The 18,663-nt window shown below is 38.3% G+C and overlaps 1 protein-coding gene across 4 annotated transcripts in view; it reads right to left on the minus strand.

The window, feature by feature from the left end:
* The window catches only part of RNF115 (ring finger protein 115), a 59,752-nt gene that overhangs the window by 26,830 nt on the left and 14,259 nt on the right, over nt 1-18,663 (minus strand). For 2 of the 4 annotated variants that reach the window (XM_036855533.1, XM_036855535.1), the window contains 4 exons: nt 14,344-14,402; nt 13,434-13,485; nt 10,575-10,617; nt 2,132-2,343 (listed from right to left, as the gene is read on the minus strand). In XM_036855533.1, the coding sequence (XP_036711428.1) occupies nt 2,132-2,343; nt 10,575-10,617; nt 13,434-13,485; nt 14,344-14,353 (317 nt within the window). In that variant the 5' untranslated portion in view covers nt 14,354-14,402. The remainder of the gene's footprint in view (nt 1-2,131; nt 2,344-10,574; nt 10,618-13,433; nt 13,486-14,343; nt 14,403-18,663) is intronic. The other 2 variants (XM_036855525.1, XM_036855538.1) reach the window with 1 other exon arrangement.

The raw sequence follows: 18,663 nt of genomic DNA on the forward strand, positions 1-18,663 counted from the left end.
AAAAAAGGGCCAGACTATAGTAGCAGAAGCATAATGAGAGATGAGAAAGTGCACAAAATAAACACAGGCTCCCCTTAAGAAATCTTATTCAAAGGGGAAGGAAATAAGATTAGGCAGTAACTAAAGCAGTGGTTCTCAACGCTGGCTACAATCAGAATAACCGAAGGAGCTTTTAAAAATTACAAATGCTTGGACCTCACCCAGAATAATGAAATCAGAATCCCTGGGGGTAGGGCCCAGGTATCTGTATTCTAAAAAATATCCTCAGTGACACTAATGTATAGCCAAAATTGAAAACCACAGAGCTAAAGGAGGAGGGAGGGGTATAAGGGGACGGGGCAGGGAGCAGTAAAGGGGGAAAAGAGAACAGCGAGAAGAAAATGAATGAAACAAAATCCCAAAAGAAATAGGTACATGGGCTGATGGAGTTGCTTTGAAAAAAAGAAAGGATACCTCATCTCAGGAGACTGGAAGGAAAAATAAATACTGATGTCAAAGAAGTTGGGCACAGGGATTTGGGGAATTCATGCCTAAAGTCCTAATTTTTATAATGAAGAATAGAAATAAGCTGCTGAGAATCATCTACTAGATAGGAAATTCGGAGACTGAAATGTAGTGATAGTTCAAAATATTTGCAGAGGGAAATGCAAATTAAAAGCACTGATAGTTTAATGGAGATTAAATGCCCTTTACCAGCTGCAGGGGCACCAATGGGCACATTTATATGATTTCCTCCAGCAGTACTTATCCATCGCCAAGTAAAGGAGCATGGAAAAGTGGACCACAGCACTGATTGGCAGTTTAGCGGGTGGGAGAAGAAGCACAGGAGGTAAAAGTTTAGATGAACTTTAGTTGAGGAGTTCAACAATAGGGTCCAAGCCAGGTAGTAAAGGGAAAGTAATATAGATACAGTTTAACTGGCATAGGAAATGATGGATTTACCTCTGAGCACCATAAGTTATTAAAAGTCTAAGATACCATTGGCTTTTGTCCTAGACAATCCCATTAAATCAGACTTCCCATATCTTATAATTGTCCTAAGAAAGATTGTCTGCAACTAACTTTGAAATTTACAAAATATAAGATGAACTAATGGACAAATCAATGGATAGATATGTGATAATGTAAGTATAGTAAAATATTAATAGTAAAATCTAGGTGTGTGGAGGGGAGGGAAGTGTAGACTCTAGAACAGCAGTGTCCAATAGGACTTTCTGAGATGATGGAAATGTTTATAATCTGTGCTGTGAAATATGGTGTCTACTCGGTATCTGTGGCTACTGAGCCCTTGAAAAGTGGAGAGTGTGACTGAGGAATTTTGAGTCTTTTTAACTTTTAATTAATTTAAATTGATATAACCACATGTGGCTAGCGGCTGCTATCTCAGTGCAGCACTAGATGCATATATCCCTGGGTTCAAGTCCTAGATTCACCATTGATCCAAGTTACCTTACTTCTCTGAGTCTTAGTTTATTCTTGTATAAAATGAGAATAGCAACAATACCTACCATGTTATATGGATTAAATGAGATAAGCAGAAAAAGCATGAAGCACAATCCTATGCATACGGCAGACACTTTAGAAAAATTAGTGTTTATTATTCCTACTAAATGGGATCCATGAGATCAAGGACCACCATCTGTTTTGCTCACCATTATATCCCCAGTATCCAGTACAAGTGTCCCAGCATAAAAGACACTCAATAAATATTTGTTGCATGAATGTTTTGCAGAAGACTCTATATCATTATTAAATTTCATATTAAGTCCATTGCTCTAATCTATTGAGGTTTTTTTGAATCCTAATGTCATCCAGTATATCTGCTATCCCTTTCAGTATCTTCTGAAGTTTTGACAAACATATCACTGATACATTAATCTGAAATATTAATAAAAATATTAACCAGAGACCTATATCATTAGTTTTATCATCCTTCAGTTTATCATCATCAGTAAACTGATACTAGTTGAGTAGAGACACTCAATTTAGCTTCATTTTCATTCTGTATATATATCCCCATCTTGTCCACAAAGGTAATAAGTATGAAAACCTTACAAAGATTAGATTATGTCAATATGTCCTTCATTGAAACCACCCTTTAAAAGAACTTAAATAACAACTTTGCACTCACCTTTCAAAAGCAGGGGATCTATCAGGACGAGTACTTCCTCGAGATCTGTATCTTTGAGTCACTGACAGCCGTGGAGGCCGACTTGGTCCCCAGAAGTCAGTGTGAGTTTGGTGACCCCTCTCATTGGCTCTATTATCTTGGTCCAGTAGACTGCTACTTAGAAAGGGTCTAAAATCTTGGAAAAACATCGTGGGGTCCAAATGGTCCCAGAACTAGTAAAAACCAGAAATAAACCACATGTTACTGATTTTAAGAAAAGGAGAAAGAGGAAACAGGAAGAAGAAATACTGAAAAAAGAGAGGATTAACTTTTAACACTTCAAAATTCAGCAGTTCCGAATTAAAGAAATGTATGCTTCTCTAATTTCGGAGGAGAAAAGAGAAGTCTTTCAAGTATATGCACAGGGGGAAAAAATTTATATACCAAGAAACTATTTCCTTTGTATAGAAACAAGGCAGGACTTCCCTGGTGGCGCAGTGGTGAATCCGCCTGCCAATGCAGGGGACACGGGTTTGAGCCCTGCTCCGGGAAGATCCCACATGCCACGGAGCAACTAAGCCCAGGAGCTACAACTACTGAGCCTGCACTCTAGAGCCCGCGAGCCACAACTACTGAGCCCGCGTGCTGCAACTACTGAAGCCCACGTGCCTAGAGCCCATGCTGTGCAACAAGAGAAGCCACCGCGATGAGAAGCCCGCGCACTGCAACGAAGAGTAGCCGCTGCTCACAGCAACTAGATAAAGCCTGCAACACAGCAATGAAGACCCAATGCTGCCAAAAATAAATTAATTAATTAAAAAAAAAAAAAAGAAACAAGCCAATGTCTGGACCTTAACACTGAGCTCAGATCCACATGCCTCTGACCAGTTTCCCATACTAAAAATAAAAACTTGAGCCAAAGGTGATCATGAACTTCTGTCCTAAGCATAGTCAACCATCTAGATCAACATTACAACCTTGTGTTTTGTAACAATGACATCCACATTTCCACCATAGAATAAAGTAAGATTAAATAAAATGGATGTATTTATACACTTGTAAAAAAAGGCAGCATCCCCACAAAGTGAAGACAGGTGTCTATAAAATACTTAACTTATAGAAGGTTCATCAGAAAGCTGTGGCAAAGCTGTGACAAAGCAGTGTAAGAATGCCTGATAAGACCATTCTATTGTACACACTTTTTACTAAAAGGGCCTTGGTGAGGGGAGTGTTTGTTGGGTTTGGCCAAGGAATCACTAAACAAAGAGTAAATGGAAAAAAAACAAATTACCTCTGAAATAATTTAAATTTTATTTATCTGTTTATCCATCCGCCTGCTGACAGGCATTTGGGTTGTTTCTAATTTTTTATGATTACAAATAGTTGCTATGAACAATTATGTACATATCTTAGAGGAGTGGAATGGCTGAATCATATGGCTGAAGTATTTTTGTCTTTTTTAAAAAACAGCTAGCCTGTTTTCTACAGTGGTTGTACCATTTTTACATTCAATTTCAGTTGCTCCATAGCCTCACCAAAAGTTAATATGGTCAGTCTTAAATTTTAACCATGCTGTAAGTGGTATAGTGGTATTTCATTTTGGTGGGTTTTTTTTTTTTTTGGCCATGCCACGTGGCATGTGGGATATTAGTTCCCCAACCAGGGATCGAACCTATGCCCTCTGCAGTGGAAGCAGAGTCCTAACCACTGGACCGCCAAAGAATTCCCTCATTGTGGTTTTAATTTGCATTTCCCTAATGACTAATGATGTTGAGCACTTTTTTTTTTTTTTTGCCATCTATATATCTTCTTCGGTGAAGTAGATTGTTCAAATCTTTTGCCATTTTCTGAAACTGGGTTGTTTTCTCATTATTCCATTTTAAAAGGTCTCTACATAGCCTGGATACAAGGTCTTTTTAAAAAATAAATTTATTTATTTATTTATTCATTTTATTTTTGGCTGCATTGGGTCTCTAGAAAATAAATTTATTTGTTCAATAAATTAAGGAAAATTAGAATAGTTTTTTAAAAAGAATAAGAAGCATTAGAATGACTACCAGGAGCAGTGGATATTGAAAGAAAAATAAAAACAGTGCTCATCCTCAAATCAGCTCAGGGATGCCTGGAATATAAGGCTCAAAAATAAATGGAAATTAAGAGGTTTATAATATGCTGGCTGGGAAAGAAAGGACTCTCAAAACAAATCTCAAGACTATGGGAGAGGGGCTTCCCTGGTGGCATGGTGGTTGAGAATCCGCCTGCCAATGCAGGGGACCGGGGTTCAAGACCTGGTCCGGGAAGATCCCTCAGGCCGCAAAGCAACTAAGCCCATGCACCACAACTACTGAGCCTACGCACTAGAGCCCGCGAGCCACAACTACTGAGCCCACGTGCCACAACTACTGAAGCCCGCACACACCTAGAGCCCGTGCTCCGCAACAAGAGAAGCCACCACAATGCGAAGCCCGCGCACTGCCACCAAGAGTAGCCTCCGCTCGCAGCAACTAGAGAAAGCCCACGCACAGCAACGAAGACCCAACGCAGCCAAAAATAAATAAAATAAATTTTTTAAAAAAAGACTATGGGTGACTATGGCAAATTCCTAAATTTTATAAAAATACAGAGTATCCAAATGTCATTCACAAAGAAAAAAATACGATGTCCAATGCCCACCCACCCCCCAAAATGTAAACACTCTGCCATAAACAATCTCTTGAAAGGCACCTTTTCCCAAATGAGTTTAAATTTAGAGGCTATGGACTCTGGTCAACTGGCAGTCACTGAACAAAAAACTGGCAAGGCTGACACCAAGACTGTTTTCTGTTTCACTCTTCTTCCTTCAGCTACCATTGAGTTTATGTTATGGTCTTTGCTTGACAACAGTATTACTGGTGTGAACTTAGTCATGAATGACATGAACATAGTTATTCTTTGAACAACTGTTGAAGAGCTCAGGAGTTTTACTTGGTATTTCCAAATGGACTGGATGTGAAGTAGGCAGCACTGTGAAATGAGCTATTTTAACTTTTCATACTAAAAAGTGAGACAGATGAAAGATTTGGTTGAGTTAATTCAACCTTTAAGATCCCATCCAGGCTGCAGCTGCTCAAAGAACCCAAACTCTACCTGGCATTTGACTACAAGCCCTCTGGCTGAGACTGGGAAGAATAGCAAACAGGTAAAGGATGATTCACTTGGTAAAGGAAAGTTAAAGGTTTGAAATCTTTAACTTCTTTTCACTAGGTTTAATCATTTAAAATTACCATCTTTGTAGGTCAAAAACAGTAGAATATCAACACTTTTATTTATTGTAGTTCAATTTAATTTAACTTTATGTTGTTCTTGATTATTTCAGAGCTTTCTCCACAGGTCCCAGGAGCACACACAAAAGAGCATGAGCTGGTACTGGAGACAGCCTTCATGAAGGTGGAAGTAAAACTGCCCTCAAAGACTACTGATCTCCTCCCCTAACTACCAGAGGTACTAGTCCCAGACCCCTGCTAACTATAGACTTAAATTACTAAACCCAAAGGGGAGGAGGGAGGAATCAGAGTTTTAATGTTCACCTCTGACCTCTTCATTCATTCCTCATTACTCTTCCCTACCAGAGGAGTGATGCATCTGATTGGTGAGTGGCAAAAGTCTAACATTTGCTAATTTGCATTTCTCCAATGGATGGAGTTCATTTATAAGGAGGCTGCACAAATGCAAAAGAAGTGGTTCTGAGTATTTGTGCCTGCTCAGCAGCGTCTAATTCTCAAGTGGGTCATCCTGTACAGACTTAGGATGTCCATTTGGCCGCAGATCAACTGTGCTCTCCAATTTGGCTGAATAAAAACTAAATCTTTATTTCCATCTGCCTGGCGTCTATGTTTTATTTCGCAGTATGTTCTAGACGCTCAGATGGAGGGAAGAGGTATGGTCAATTATCAACCATCACATATAACCAGACAGGTTTTAACACAGGATAACAGTTTAATATAGCACAGGCATGAAATAATATGAAGTCATAAAATATATAATTCTTATAACTATGAAGAGATAAGAAAAAAGATTTATGACATAATCCTAAGTAAATTTTAAAAATCAGAAATACAATACAGTATATTCTATGATTATATCTGAAAACAGTTATGAAGCATGAATGTGAGAAATGGAAAGTATTAAAAATAAATAAATAAATAAACAAACAAAGCAAAAATAAGGTAATGAGAATATGGAAGATTTTTCATTTTAAAAAAAATCTTCTTAATGTTGTTACAATATCTTTCAGTATCTATGCGTCAGGACAAAACCTGAAAGGAAATGTATGGAGAAAGGGGGCTCTTAGAATAGTGGGACTCCAGATGCTTTTTAATATCTTTTTTATTGCCCATTGTAATGTTGCATATGTAGCAAAACAAACTTTATTTAAATAAATATAAATCAGACTGCTCAGAGTACCCTGCCTTCTTGCACACCTGGGAGTTCCTTTTCTAGAAAGCCATCTATCTTATTTTCTGCTAATCTGAGGCAGCAGCCACAGCCGCTCTTGCACTGAAGTGATAAAACTGAGGTAAGTTGAGACCTTCCGATCAGATGTCTCACTGGCACCAGGTCATGGTCAGAAGCTTTCAAGTAGTCAATGAAACCCCTCAGATAGCCATGGGCTCCATTCCCCAGGTTATCAACAGGAACCTCAGTATAGCTATGTCCTCTCTCTCTACAAACTGCTAGCAACATTTCTAGATTCACTCTCCACTGACCCTCACACATTACTCATAGTTCCCATTTAACTGGCAACCCTCCTCCACCCTCCCTATCTGCCCCACCAGACCCAATTCAGAAAAAAAATCAATACCAATTATATTAGAAATTTTGGGGCTTCCCTGGTGGTGCAGTGGTTGAGGGTCTGCCTGCCAATGCAGGGGACATGGGTTCAAGCCCTGGTCTGGGAAGATCCCACATGCCGCGGAGCGATTGGGCCCGTGAGCCACAACTACTGAGCCTGCGTGTCTGGAGCTTGTGCTCCGCAACAAGAGAGGCCGCGACACTGAGAGGCCCACGCACCGTGATGACGAGTGGCCCCCGCTCGCCGCAGCTAGAGAAAGCCCTCACACAGAAACGAAGACCCAACACAGCCAAAAAATAAAAATAAAAATAAATTAATTAATTAATTAAAAGGAAAAAAATTCTTATTTAAAAAAAAAAGAAGTTTTGCTTGGACTAAGCCTCTTCTGACATATCTAGTATTTTTAAGAATTCAGCTATTAGTAAATGCTAATTAAGAAAATAACCTCTTCATTGTACAAGCAACTCTGGCTGAAGAAAAACAGAGCAAAATTGAGCCATAAGCCTTTGCTGAAATTACCAACTGAAATATAGAAAAGAAAAATAGCTTTCGTTTCCACACATAATTTTCTTTTTATTTATTTATTTATTTATTTTTGGCTGCATTGGGTCTTCATTGCTGCGCATGGGCTTTCTCTAGTTGCGGCAAGCAGGGGCTACTCTTCGTTGCGGTGTGCGGGCTTCTTACTGTGGTGGCTTCTCTTGTTGCAGACCACGGGCTCTAGGCGCGCGGGCTTCAGTAGTTGTGGCACACGGACTCAGTAGTTGTGGCCCATGGGCTCTAGAGCGCAGGCTCAGTAGTTGTGGCACACGGGCTTAGTTGCTCTGCGGCATGTGGGATCTTCCTGGACCAGGGCTCGAACCTGTGTCCCCTGCATTGGCAGGCGGATTCTTAACCACTGTGCCACCAGGGAAGCCCTCTCCACACATAATTTTCTTTCTAAGTTTTTCCTCCAGAGACATTGGTATAAGACCTTATGGCCTATGAATACTATCTTGAGATAGCGTTTCTCACCTCTTTGCTTATCTAAATTCCACCTACCCTTTAAGGCTTTAGTACTTGAAGCCTTGTTCTACCTTCTCCATGAAGGAGTTTTACCTTCTCCATGAAGTCTTAATAATGGCTAAAATTTATTAAGCGCTCACTATATGGCAGGCACACTGGCCCACACACCTGGCATGTATCAACTCACCTAATCCTCATGACAACCCTCTGAGGTAGGTATTATTATTTTCCCCAACTTACAAAGGAGAACACAGAGGCACAGAGAAATTCTAAGTAATTTTGCCCAGGTTACCTAGTCAGTAAGTAGTAGACCCAGGGTTTAAACTCAGGCAGTCTGGATCCGTGCATATCACTATGTCATTTGACCCCTTTCCTAAAGATTTTAGTCTTCCCAAAGACTGCAGCCCACCTAATCTCTCGCTTCTACTGTACTTGTTACATCCCCATAATGAGTTTATTATACTCTCTGTACACACTTGTTTTCATATCTGTTTCATATGTTTGCACTTGTTACCCAACTAAATTATAAGTTCCTTGCTGGCAAGGCAACCGTTAACATTTGCTTCTTGCCCCTACTTCTAGCAGAGTGCTGGAAGTGCACTAAACATATACTTCTTAGATGATTTTTTTTAAATCCCTGACAACTTCTACAGTATTAAAAGATAAGACTTTTTTTTTCTATTTTTTACGTGCAAAATATCGTTTAAAAAGGAGAAAACTGAAATATTCAGGCATGATGACAAGGGAAAACTGGGCATAATCATGCCGTTGCTACAAACCCTTAAGAACATGAAGTCACAGGCTATGACTAAGCAAAATTACTTCAACACCTGAAGGATAACTTATGCAGTCAGTGTCAGATTTAGCATTACTAAAGTTAGGAAACTGACTATATATATTTATTTTTCTTCTGAATGCATCTCCTCCTGGTGAGTCATATCTATAAAACTGACAGACCAATGTATTTCCGTCTCCTAAAAGAGAACTAACACTTAAGGAAAATCAGATGAAGTCTCTTCTGCATATGCATAACCAGTAAGTGAAAATCTGTGTAATCAGGAATAGCACACACAAGGAAAAAAATTACTAAAACCAGAAAGGCTTCCAGGCCTGGCTAGCAGAATCAATTTTAAGTAATATTTTTCCATCCACCAAAATGAGAAAGTGGGAGTTCAAAGACATAATCTGTCTTGAATCACACTAATCAACCCATGTACCAAGGCAGTTCAGAGTTAAGCAAAAAGCTGAATACTGGATATTAAGAAGTACCACAGACCATAAGTAAAAGAAAATACCTTAATAAAACAGGACTGTTACCCAAACATTTCATTAAGTTTCTTGACTATAAATCTAACAACAGAAAAATCTGGGGAGCTGGGAATTCCCTGGCGGTCCAGTGGTTAGGACTTGGCACTTTCACTGCCAGGGCCCAGGTTCAATCCCTGGTCAAAGAACTAAGATCTGGGAAGCTGAGCAGCGAGTCCAAAAAAATTTTTTTAAAAACCTGGGAGCTACAGGTCTTAAGATAATTTTCAGAGGATAAAGAAGAGAAGCTTAGGGTTTTATGGGCTTCTTATTGAATACCAGTTTTCAAATACACTGCAAATACAGTTTTAATTTACACACAAATAACTACCAAAAAGTTTTGCTAGTTCTTCAGGTACTTGATCTATCTCCAAAAAAGGCTAATGTGAACCTGAAACAGAAAGAAATTCTGATTATGGGATTTAAGTGTTTTGTTTTTTTTTTTAGCACCTGTTAGCTTTCTAGAGCTAACCAAGCTGTGCGGCAACAGGATCAAAAGCAAACCAGTGTTTTTTGTAGGCAGAGCTGGTCTGTCCCTTGTGAGATAACAGTCTCTAAATGCTTATAAACAAAGAGTACTTAATGCCACTTAAAATTGTACACTTAAATTGTACACTTAAAAATGGTTAAAATGGCCCAAAAAAAAACAGATTTTAAGTCAATGGATTAAATGAAAAAGAAAATTACTGCGTTTAATTTAAAATGGTATTCAAGGATACAGATTAATCTCTTATTTTCAAATCCTAGTTAAGATTATTTTCCCCAAAAAATATGGATGCCACATTATATAAAGAACTGGAAATTAATTGTAGGTCCCATCTTGAGACCTGGAAGGCAAGCAAATATCTTATCCTTAATCTGGCCCTGAAATTCCAATTACAAACTACCACATTCATTAAAGGTAATCTCTAGAAACCAGTACCTCTGTGTAAAATCATAGACTGTGCCTCACTGTGACTTCAATTACAACTCATCCTGCCCTGTTCTTTACTTGACTGTCAGACCACTAAGAGTCTGCAACACTGTTATTTAAAAAACAACACAAGCTTTTTATTCTCACACCATATACACAATATAGAAGCAGAAAACAGAACTGAAAACATCACCAGGTTTCAAATATAGCACAGCTCTCTCCTAATCAAAGGTTTACTAAAAGTAACATGCCAAAGCCCCAACTACTGAACACAAATCTTTCTAAGACTACTCTTGCCCATATTTTTCTTATATATTCTGATGTTTTGCTGCACTGGGAAGTGAAAATCTGTCATGGTTTTAACACCCACCCACTATCTAAAGAATCCATACAGCCAAAGGAAAACTTACCTCTGCAAAATGTGTTGATGTGCTGCTGCCACCACCTAAAAAACTGAAGAGAAAAGGCAATGAGTAGTGATTCTATTCCCAGGAACAAGCTTCCCTCCTGGAAGCTAAATACAGAATGGTACAATGAGAGCAAATCCCAATAAGGAAAAATAACTCATCCCAACATGACACCCTCAAAGGAAATTATGAAGAACTGGCATGTGGATTAATCTATGAAAAATATTATAACAAACTACAAAATCAAGGATAAGCCAAATGAGAAACTGGGGAGAGGGCTTCCCTGGTGGTGCAGTGGTTAAGAATCTGCCTGCCAATGCAGGGGACACAGGTTCAAGCCCTGGTCCAGGAAGATCCCACATGCCGCAGAGCAACTAAGCCCGTGCGCCACAACTACTGAGCCTGCGCTCTAGAGCCCGCGAACCACAACTACTGAAGCCCATGTGCCACAACTACTGAAGCCTGCGCGCCTACAGCCTATGCTCCGCAACAAGAGAAGACACTGCAATGAGAAGCCCGCACACCGCAACGAAGAGTAGCCGCCGCTCGCCGCAACTAGAGAAAGGCCGCACACAGCAACAAAGACCCAACACAGCCAAAAATCAATAAATAAAATAAATAAATTTTTTTTAAAAATTGGGGAGAGGGACTATCACAGAGAAGGAAGAAGGATCCACAGCCAGCAATGCAACTCAAATCTGAGCAAAGGAAGAAAAACATCTATTCTCAGAAGCTAAGAAATAAAACAAGATTCTCAAAATAATATTTCATTTAAAAAACCATTTAACCACCAGATGAACACAACATTTGAAACTATTGGGAATGATTAAATGTAGTAATGCAAGGGGTCTGGTACTATATTTAGCACCTTACAAAAGGGCTCAATAAATATTTTTTCTTCTTCTGATAGCTTATCTTATTCTATGATTATCCTACCCACCCTTCAGGGCCCATCCTCCATTAAGTCTTTTCTAAACTCACCAACCAAACAAGACTCCTCCAAACCCCTCTGCACTCTGACTTTGACTCTAAATTCGACCTTGTATTATAAATATCTAGAATTTGCCTCATCCATTTCTACTTGTTCCCCTCCTTTCATAAACATAAATTCAGAGGGTAAAGACTGTATTTTATTAATACCACAAATATATGTGTTTATTATGTCAGCCATTATACAGAGCACTCACCACTTTTGAAAACCTTGCTTTACCATATCCTATATTGATAACTGGAAAGTAAAAGTTGTTGAATTAATATCACATGTATAAACCTATTCCCAAAGACTGGGGGAAAATATTTGATCCCACTGTCCCCATGAAATCTGCAAAGAAGAGAGGAAACTGGCTAACACACTTTGGCGGAAACGGGATGGAAAGTATCACAAGAACTGCTGGATATCACTTTTACTTCAAGAGACACACACAAGTGCACCAAAGTACACACACTAGCACACAAGCATGCACACACTCACTAGCACACAAGCATGCACACACTCACCCCAATGAAATAAAGCCCACAAACTATTACAAATAGCTTTCATTTTCAGAATTACAATACCAATCCAGGCATTGCACTCAGCTCATTGAGGAAACAAACACACTTCAGTTAGTCTGGAACCAAAAGTGAAAAAACGAGGCTAATGCCATTCTCTACATCATCATTCTCAGGCCTTATTCTCTAATTAGAAACCATTGAACAACTGTATTTGCTTCAGAAGTTAAAACATTGTTTGTAAAAAACACTTCAAATGTAGAACAAGCCCAAAAGTACCAGTACATCTATGCTAAATAGATAAATAATTGAACTACCACTATGTATCCATTTTATTACTCAAGCCTGGATAGGCTTCCAGGGCTCTTTCCTGACTTTACCATATAGTTTCAAGAATTCAAACATCTTTGGTAATTAAAGCTATCAGCCCTATCTTTTGGGGTTCTTCTCCCCCTGAAACTCCCTCAGTCAGCATTCCCTTTCCTTATAATTCCTTTGTATTTTAAGAATGATACGGCTAATCACAGAGAAGGGATAATAACAACCACATCGTTCTGAGAAATGTTACAAAGCTTAAGAAAACTTACAAGACGTCCCTCTAGATGAATGTCTAACAGCAAATGGAACCCATTATCCAATATTTACATAAGAACTTGCTCTCATTAATTTTTACCATCCACTACTTACTACTGTAATTGCTAAGTATTCAAATAAGCAAATGTTTATGAACTTTATAGAAGGGAATACCATGTTACCTCTAAGACACTGATTCTAAGACAAAGATTTCTTCAACTATTTAAAACACTGATCTTTCAAAGGACATAATCTTTGCATTTGAGTATCTGCTACCAATAACACCTGTACAGGACAACCTTTGACTTACAAAGGCACAAAGAAAAGAATTAAGTCAAGTGAGAGCAGGATCCATAGAATTCATAGTTCCCCGCTAGAAAAGATTCATCCTGCAGTTACTCACAGACCTCATTTATAACCATACTTTGTATACAGGGCTAAAGAAACCAGGATTAGTATTTAAAAACTGAAAAAATCGCCCCCCAACAACCAGTATGCTCTTTATTCAATGCATGCAGAGCATACCTGCTTGAAATAAGTATTAGATGCAATTATAACAGCACAAATAAAAAGCTGTCCCAAGTTAGCATGCCATCCACACAAAATTGCTAATTTTGCTACCAAGCTAATCTTATAGATTTAGAATTGGTATTGTGTTATTTAAAACCAAGATTATTATATCAACACTTAAGTGTTGTACCAAACTAGATCCCATGCCATATGTTGCCTTAGAAGCTCCAGTTCATTTATACATATATAATCACTGATCATTAATAAAGTTAAACTAATTGTACATACTGTAAAATGTGTAGTTTTTCCTGGTTGTGGAAGGGACCTTCAACTTTATATTCTGCCAACAGCAACAGTAAAGGAATTATTTACTGCCATTAAAATCCCCAAAGTCATCCCAAGATTAAAAGAAGTTTCAGATTACAGATTCTTTTTCCCCAGTCAGTATTTCTTCAATTGTCCAACCAATGTTTAACCAGATAGCCACAAAAGAACAAATGTGTTATTACATTTACCCCAAAAAGGCCCTCCTATCAACACTATTCTACTTTTTGTTAAGCTTTCATAGTTTTAATCATATTAACCAAGAAGGAATACCTAACACTGTCACTTTCAGAAATAATGTCCCCTTTTTATAGGTTTTATACCATTAGTAAAAGCAACAAGAGCCAATTTCAAGCATTACCAACACACTGATATTACAGTGGCAAGATGGCATAAGTTTGACCGCAATAATCCTAATAAAGACAAGGGACCCAAAGCTTCCGCAAGAGTTACAACTCAGTTTCCCTGGCTAGAACAGCCTGTTTATCTTACTAGATATCTTTGCCAGAAGTCGCTCTCCAGCCCACCAAAGAAGTATAACAGCAATTTACCTTCAGGCCACAGAGTGGTCACTAAAAACCAACCAATAATCCAAGAGAACCCCAAACTCTCAGAAAATATATGAAAACTTACCAGATTTACTATGATATGGATACAGAGGTTTCCAAGGAATGCCACAGTAGATCTCATCACACCCACTAATCACATTATTTTCCAAATTTTCCCATTTTTCTTCCCCTTCACTCTGCCACTTTTCTTCTCTCTCTCAACAGAGTATGTTATAAAACAAATTCCCTTCTATTCATTCAGTTGATGTTGAGAAAAATAATTTTGATAACAGAATGCCTGATTTATTCATGAGCTTGTACAATACCTGGAATCATCTGTCATTTCTTCAATAAAGCCTGATTCACATCTGGGACAAATATATTCCTATAAAAGAAAGGAAGACAAATAAAAGTCGTTCATCAGAAAGCTAAGTATATAGTTTCAGAATAATATGCAGTACACAAGCTGATGCTGTGAAATGTTTTATGTACTTGCTGACTCCCAGGACAGTTATTTCTGTTATTCTCTGGCAAATAAAGAATTCCATGAGATGTCTACAGAATGGCTTCACAAGCGGTTCCCACCGAGAACTAAAAGAAGAATGTCAAAGTTTTTTATTTTTTTTTAAACTGGAATGAATTCATTATCTAATTTTCTACTCAAATCTACTGAAAAAGCTCCACTACATATATCAGAGCAGTAGAAGATTATAATATTCATGGGTACAGAAATTTTTTTTTTTTTTTTACTATGTACATACAGGAGACATAAACTGAATCACAGAATAAATCAATTTGTAGACTAGGAATTTACAGTGAAGTTTTACAATATTCCTGATCTGTTTTTTGATTATCAGTAGTTCCAAATAAAACTTAATATGCTCAGGTATTCTATAGAAATGATAATTTAAATAACCAGAACAATCCCATTAAATCAGCTTCTATTTCCTTAACTACCATGAATCTTTCTTTTAAATAAGTAAATATTTCTTTTAAATATCAAGCTTCGGGGCTGATAAGAAAGAATATAATTTAGAGACTGCCTTACCATAGTTTTAAAAGAGTATACTTTAACTACCTATTAAAATAGATCTGGGAAAGACATTTTCAACTATTTTCTTGCTCTCTATATTTTCTAAACCTGCAAGTTTGTCTTATCGGAAGGAAATGTAAGCTGTATTTGCCTACTCAAACAAAGACAGTCAGAATGGTAACTCAAATATTCAAATGCTTTCTTAAAAGAGATATAAAGAAAAAAGACCAATCCCTTCTGTCAAGGAGATTAGTTTGGTGAGGAGACAGTCAATGCAAGAAACAGTAAAATTTAATAAAAGACTTTCTTTAATCAGTGCACACTGGGAATATAAACAAATACCAAAGTTTGCCTGAGGGAATCAGGGAAGGCTTTATCTGAAACAGAAACTTAAAATAGTAGTCTGTTTGCTCAATAAAAAAGGAAATTATGGGTTAAAAACTGTAACAACAGAATACAGCATGCATGGAGGTTGGAGGGGAATGGTATGATGAGTATGAATAGGCAGGCTGGAACCAGACTGTGGAAAACTTCAGATTACCATGAACTTTACCCTATGGATTAGAAATCTCTCAGCCTTTTCTCTCCTCTACACACATGAAAGACAAGAAACACTCATAATGGGCATACTGTGAACTACTCCAGATACGAAATAATCTGGAGACCATATGAATCCCTGAGGCCCTCCCTCTATTCCTTCATCCCCCACCCTCCCAGGTAGCAGTAACTACATTCCTTTCTCTCCCACTAAGAAAGTTTACCTGAAAGGAAGTGAGATTGACTTTAGAAGGCTAAACTTAAATCTATTCTAAAGTTAAAACGAAAAAAATATCAATTACAAAATGTGATTTGTCACCATCCCAGTGCCAGGCCCTCCTCTTTCTTTTCTTTTCCTCTCTCACTCATTCCCATTGCTTTAAAATCCCCTGTATGAAAAAAATTTAAAATAAAAATAAATAAATAAATATCCCATATGTGGAACAACTCCCAAATGTCTACCTCTAACCCAGGCCACTCTTCTGAACTCCAGATTCATTTATCCTCATAGGTATTTTCTCTCATGCTCTTTCTCTCTCTTACACACACACACACACTCAAGAGGCGGCATTATCAGTTTGTTCATACCAGAAAACTGGGAGTCATTCCTAACACCTCCCTCTCTGTTGTCTTCCACATCCAACCATCAAATCCTGGCACTCCTACCATGAACACATTTCTCAAACCTACTCCTTGCCCCACTGCCTTACTATCTTAACTCAAGCCAACACTGGCTCTAGACAATGAATAACTTCCCTCTTAAGTGTTGTCCTGCTTCTCTTCTAGCCTTTTCCCGTCTGTTCTGCATGAAGTAGTCAGAATGATCTTTTTAAAACATAAAATGGACCATATATCATTTCCCATCTTAAAACCTTTCAACTATTTCCAAAAACACTTCGAATAAAATCAAACACTTAAACATGCCTTACAAGGCCCTAATTCAGCTGGTCTCTGTTTAACTTGCCAACCTCATTTCAGGCTACCCTCCCTCAGTGAATTCCAGCTACAAGGACCTTCTTTCAGTTCTTCTAACTCATCAAGCTCATTCCTACCTCAAGCTTTCATGCATTCTGCTCCTACGACTGAAACACTCTTCCCCTAACTTTTTGCATGGCAAGGGACTTCTAGTCCTTTAGGTCTCCATTTTAAGGTCATGTCAGAAAGTCCCTCTTTCATCATCCAATCTAAAGTGGTTTCCTCTTATTATTTTCTCCTACAGCACCCTGTTCATTCCTTTATAGCACTTATCACAATTTGTAATTATATATTTGTTTAATGCTTTTTTAATGTCTGTCACCATTCAATAAGCTTTAAGTTTTGTAAAGGCAGGGTCCAGATCAGTTTTGTTTACCATTATATCCCTAGGACAGAAAGGTGTTCAATAAATATTTATTGAATAAACAAACATGAAATTACTTGCCACACACCTCACAACTAGGAGTCAAAGTACCAGAATCTTATACAATTAGAGAATGGTTAGAGTGGAAGTAAAGAAAAGAGCTGGAAGCTTAAGAAGTTGTGGCCTGCTCATGGGAGAGTGAAGCCTAAGATTTCAGAAGTAGCAATGCTCTGGATGATCACAAAGTCCAAGATACAGCTATGGGAGTAGGTGGCTAAAGTGGAGTAGGTATGAAGGTCTTTAGACTTAAAGGGTGGTCTACATTGATTCTAAACTTCCAATAATGTTTAGAGTTGTGGTAGAGAGAAAATAATTTCAAAAGGCAGATATTACAATTGGGAAGACAAAAAAGACTTGAAGCAAGAATCACACTGATTTAGAGTAGAGAAATGTACAAGTCCTCTCTTCATGATCCCAGTCATGGTTCTAGGAACCAGGCTGTCAGCCATCATAGATAGCTCCTTCACAGAACAGGACACTTCAGAGGTATAAACCAAATTACAGAAGTGCTATAATTACAGGAGTACCTAGTGGCTTCTTCCTGCCACTAGGTACTCCTTCCATTTACTAGCACAATCAAACCTTTCCAGGTAATTCTATTTTGATTACAGGGAAGAGAACCAAAATTCCTTCCAAATGCTCTGTGAATTATTCTTGATAAAAGTAGCTTATTATAGAACAAACCAACCTCTCAGCCATGAACTATTCCTCCTAAAATCAACATTACAGGAAATACGGAGAACTTTTCAGAATTCACAAGCCCGTCATTCTCTAATTATCAAAGTAAAAAATGCATACTTGGTCTCCTACATACTTCAGTAGTCTGATCTCAGAACAAAGGTCTGGTCTGAGAAAACCATTCTCTTGGAAGCCTAAAAACCCAAAAATAACATTCTGAAGATACTATAGCTCCAGTTTCTAGATTTTCTTTTTAAAGGCCTGATAGCACTCTATTTACTACCGCCATTTTCTTCTGAAATCACACTAATTTCCCCCTGATTTCCAGCAACTGCTTCAAACTAATCTGGAGACAGGATGTTGTGTAAGGGTGGAGGTGAATGAATATTGGCCATGAGTTGATAATTACTGAACCTGGGTACATGTGGGTTTCTTATACTATTCTACTTTTTTTTTAAATAAATTTATTTATTTATTTATTTTTGGCTGCGTTGGGCCTTCATTGCTGCGCACGGGCTTTCTCTAGTTGCAGGGAGCGGGGGCTACTCTTCATTGTGATGCGCAGGCTTCTCATTGTGGTGGCTTCTCTTGTTGCGGAGCCTGGGCTCTAGGCGCGTGGGCTTCAGTAGTTGTGGCATGAGGGCTCAGTAGTTGTGGCTCGCGGGCTCTAGAGCACAGGCTCAGTAGTTGTGGCACATGGGCTTCGTTGCTCCGTGGCATGTGGGAACTTCCCGGACCAGGGCTTGAACCCGTGTCCCCTTCACTGGCAGGCGGATTCTTAACCACTGCCACCAGGGAAGTCCCTCTCTCTACTTTTAATACGTTAGAAATTTTCCATGAAAAAGTTTTTTTTGTTTTAAGTTACATCAGTCTGAGAAACATAGGTCAAGAAAGTGTTAACCAAACTATGTACTGAACTGTGTAAAGTAAAAGTAGATTAGAAATAATCTATTATGTTAGAGAATTAAGGGGAAAGGGTACTTAGATTTATGAAACACC

Source organism: Balaenoptera musculus, chromosome 1 (assembly GCF_009873245.2).
Source record: "Balaenoptera musculus isolate JJ_BM4_2016_0621 chromosome 1, mBalMus1.pri.v3, whole genome shotgun sequence".
Classification (NCBI taxonomy): Eukaryota; Metazoa; Chordata; class Mammalia; order Artiodactyla; family Balaenopteridae; genus Balaenoptera; species Balaenoptera musculus.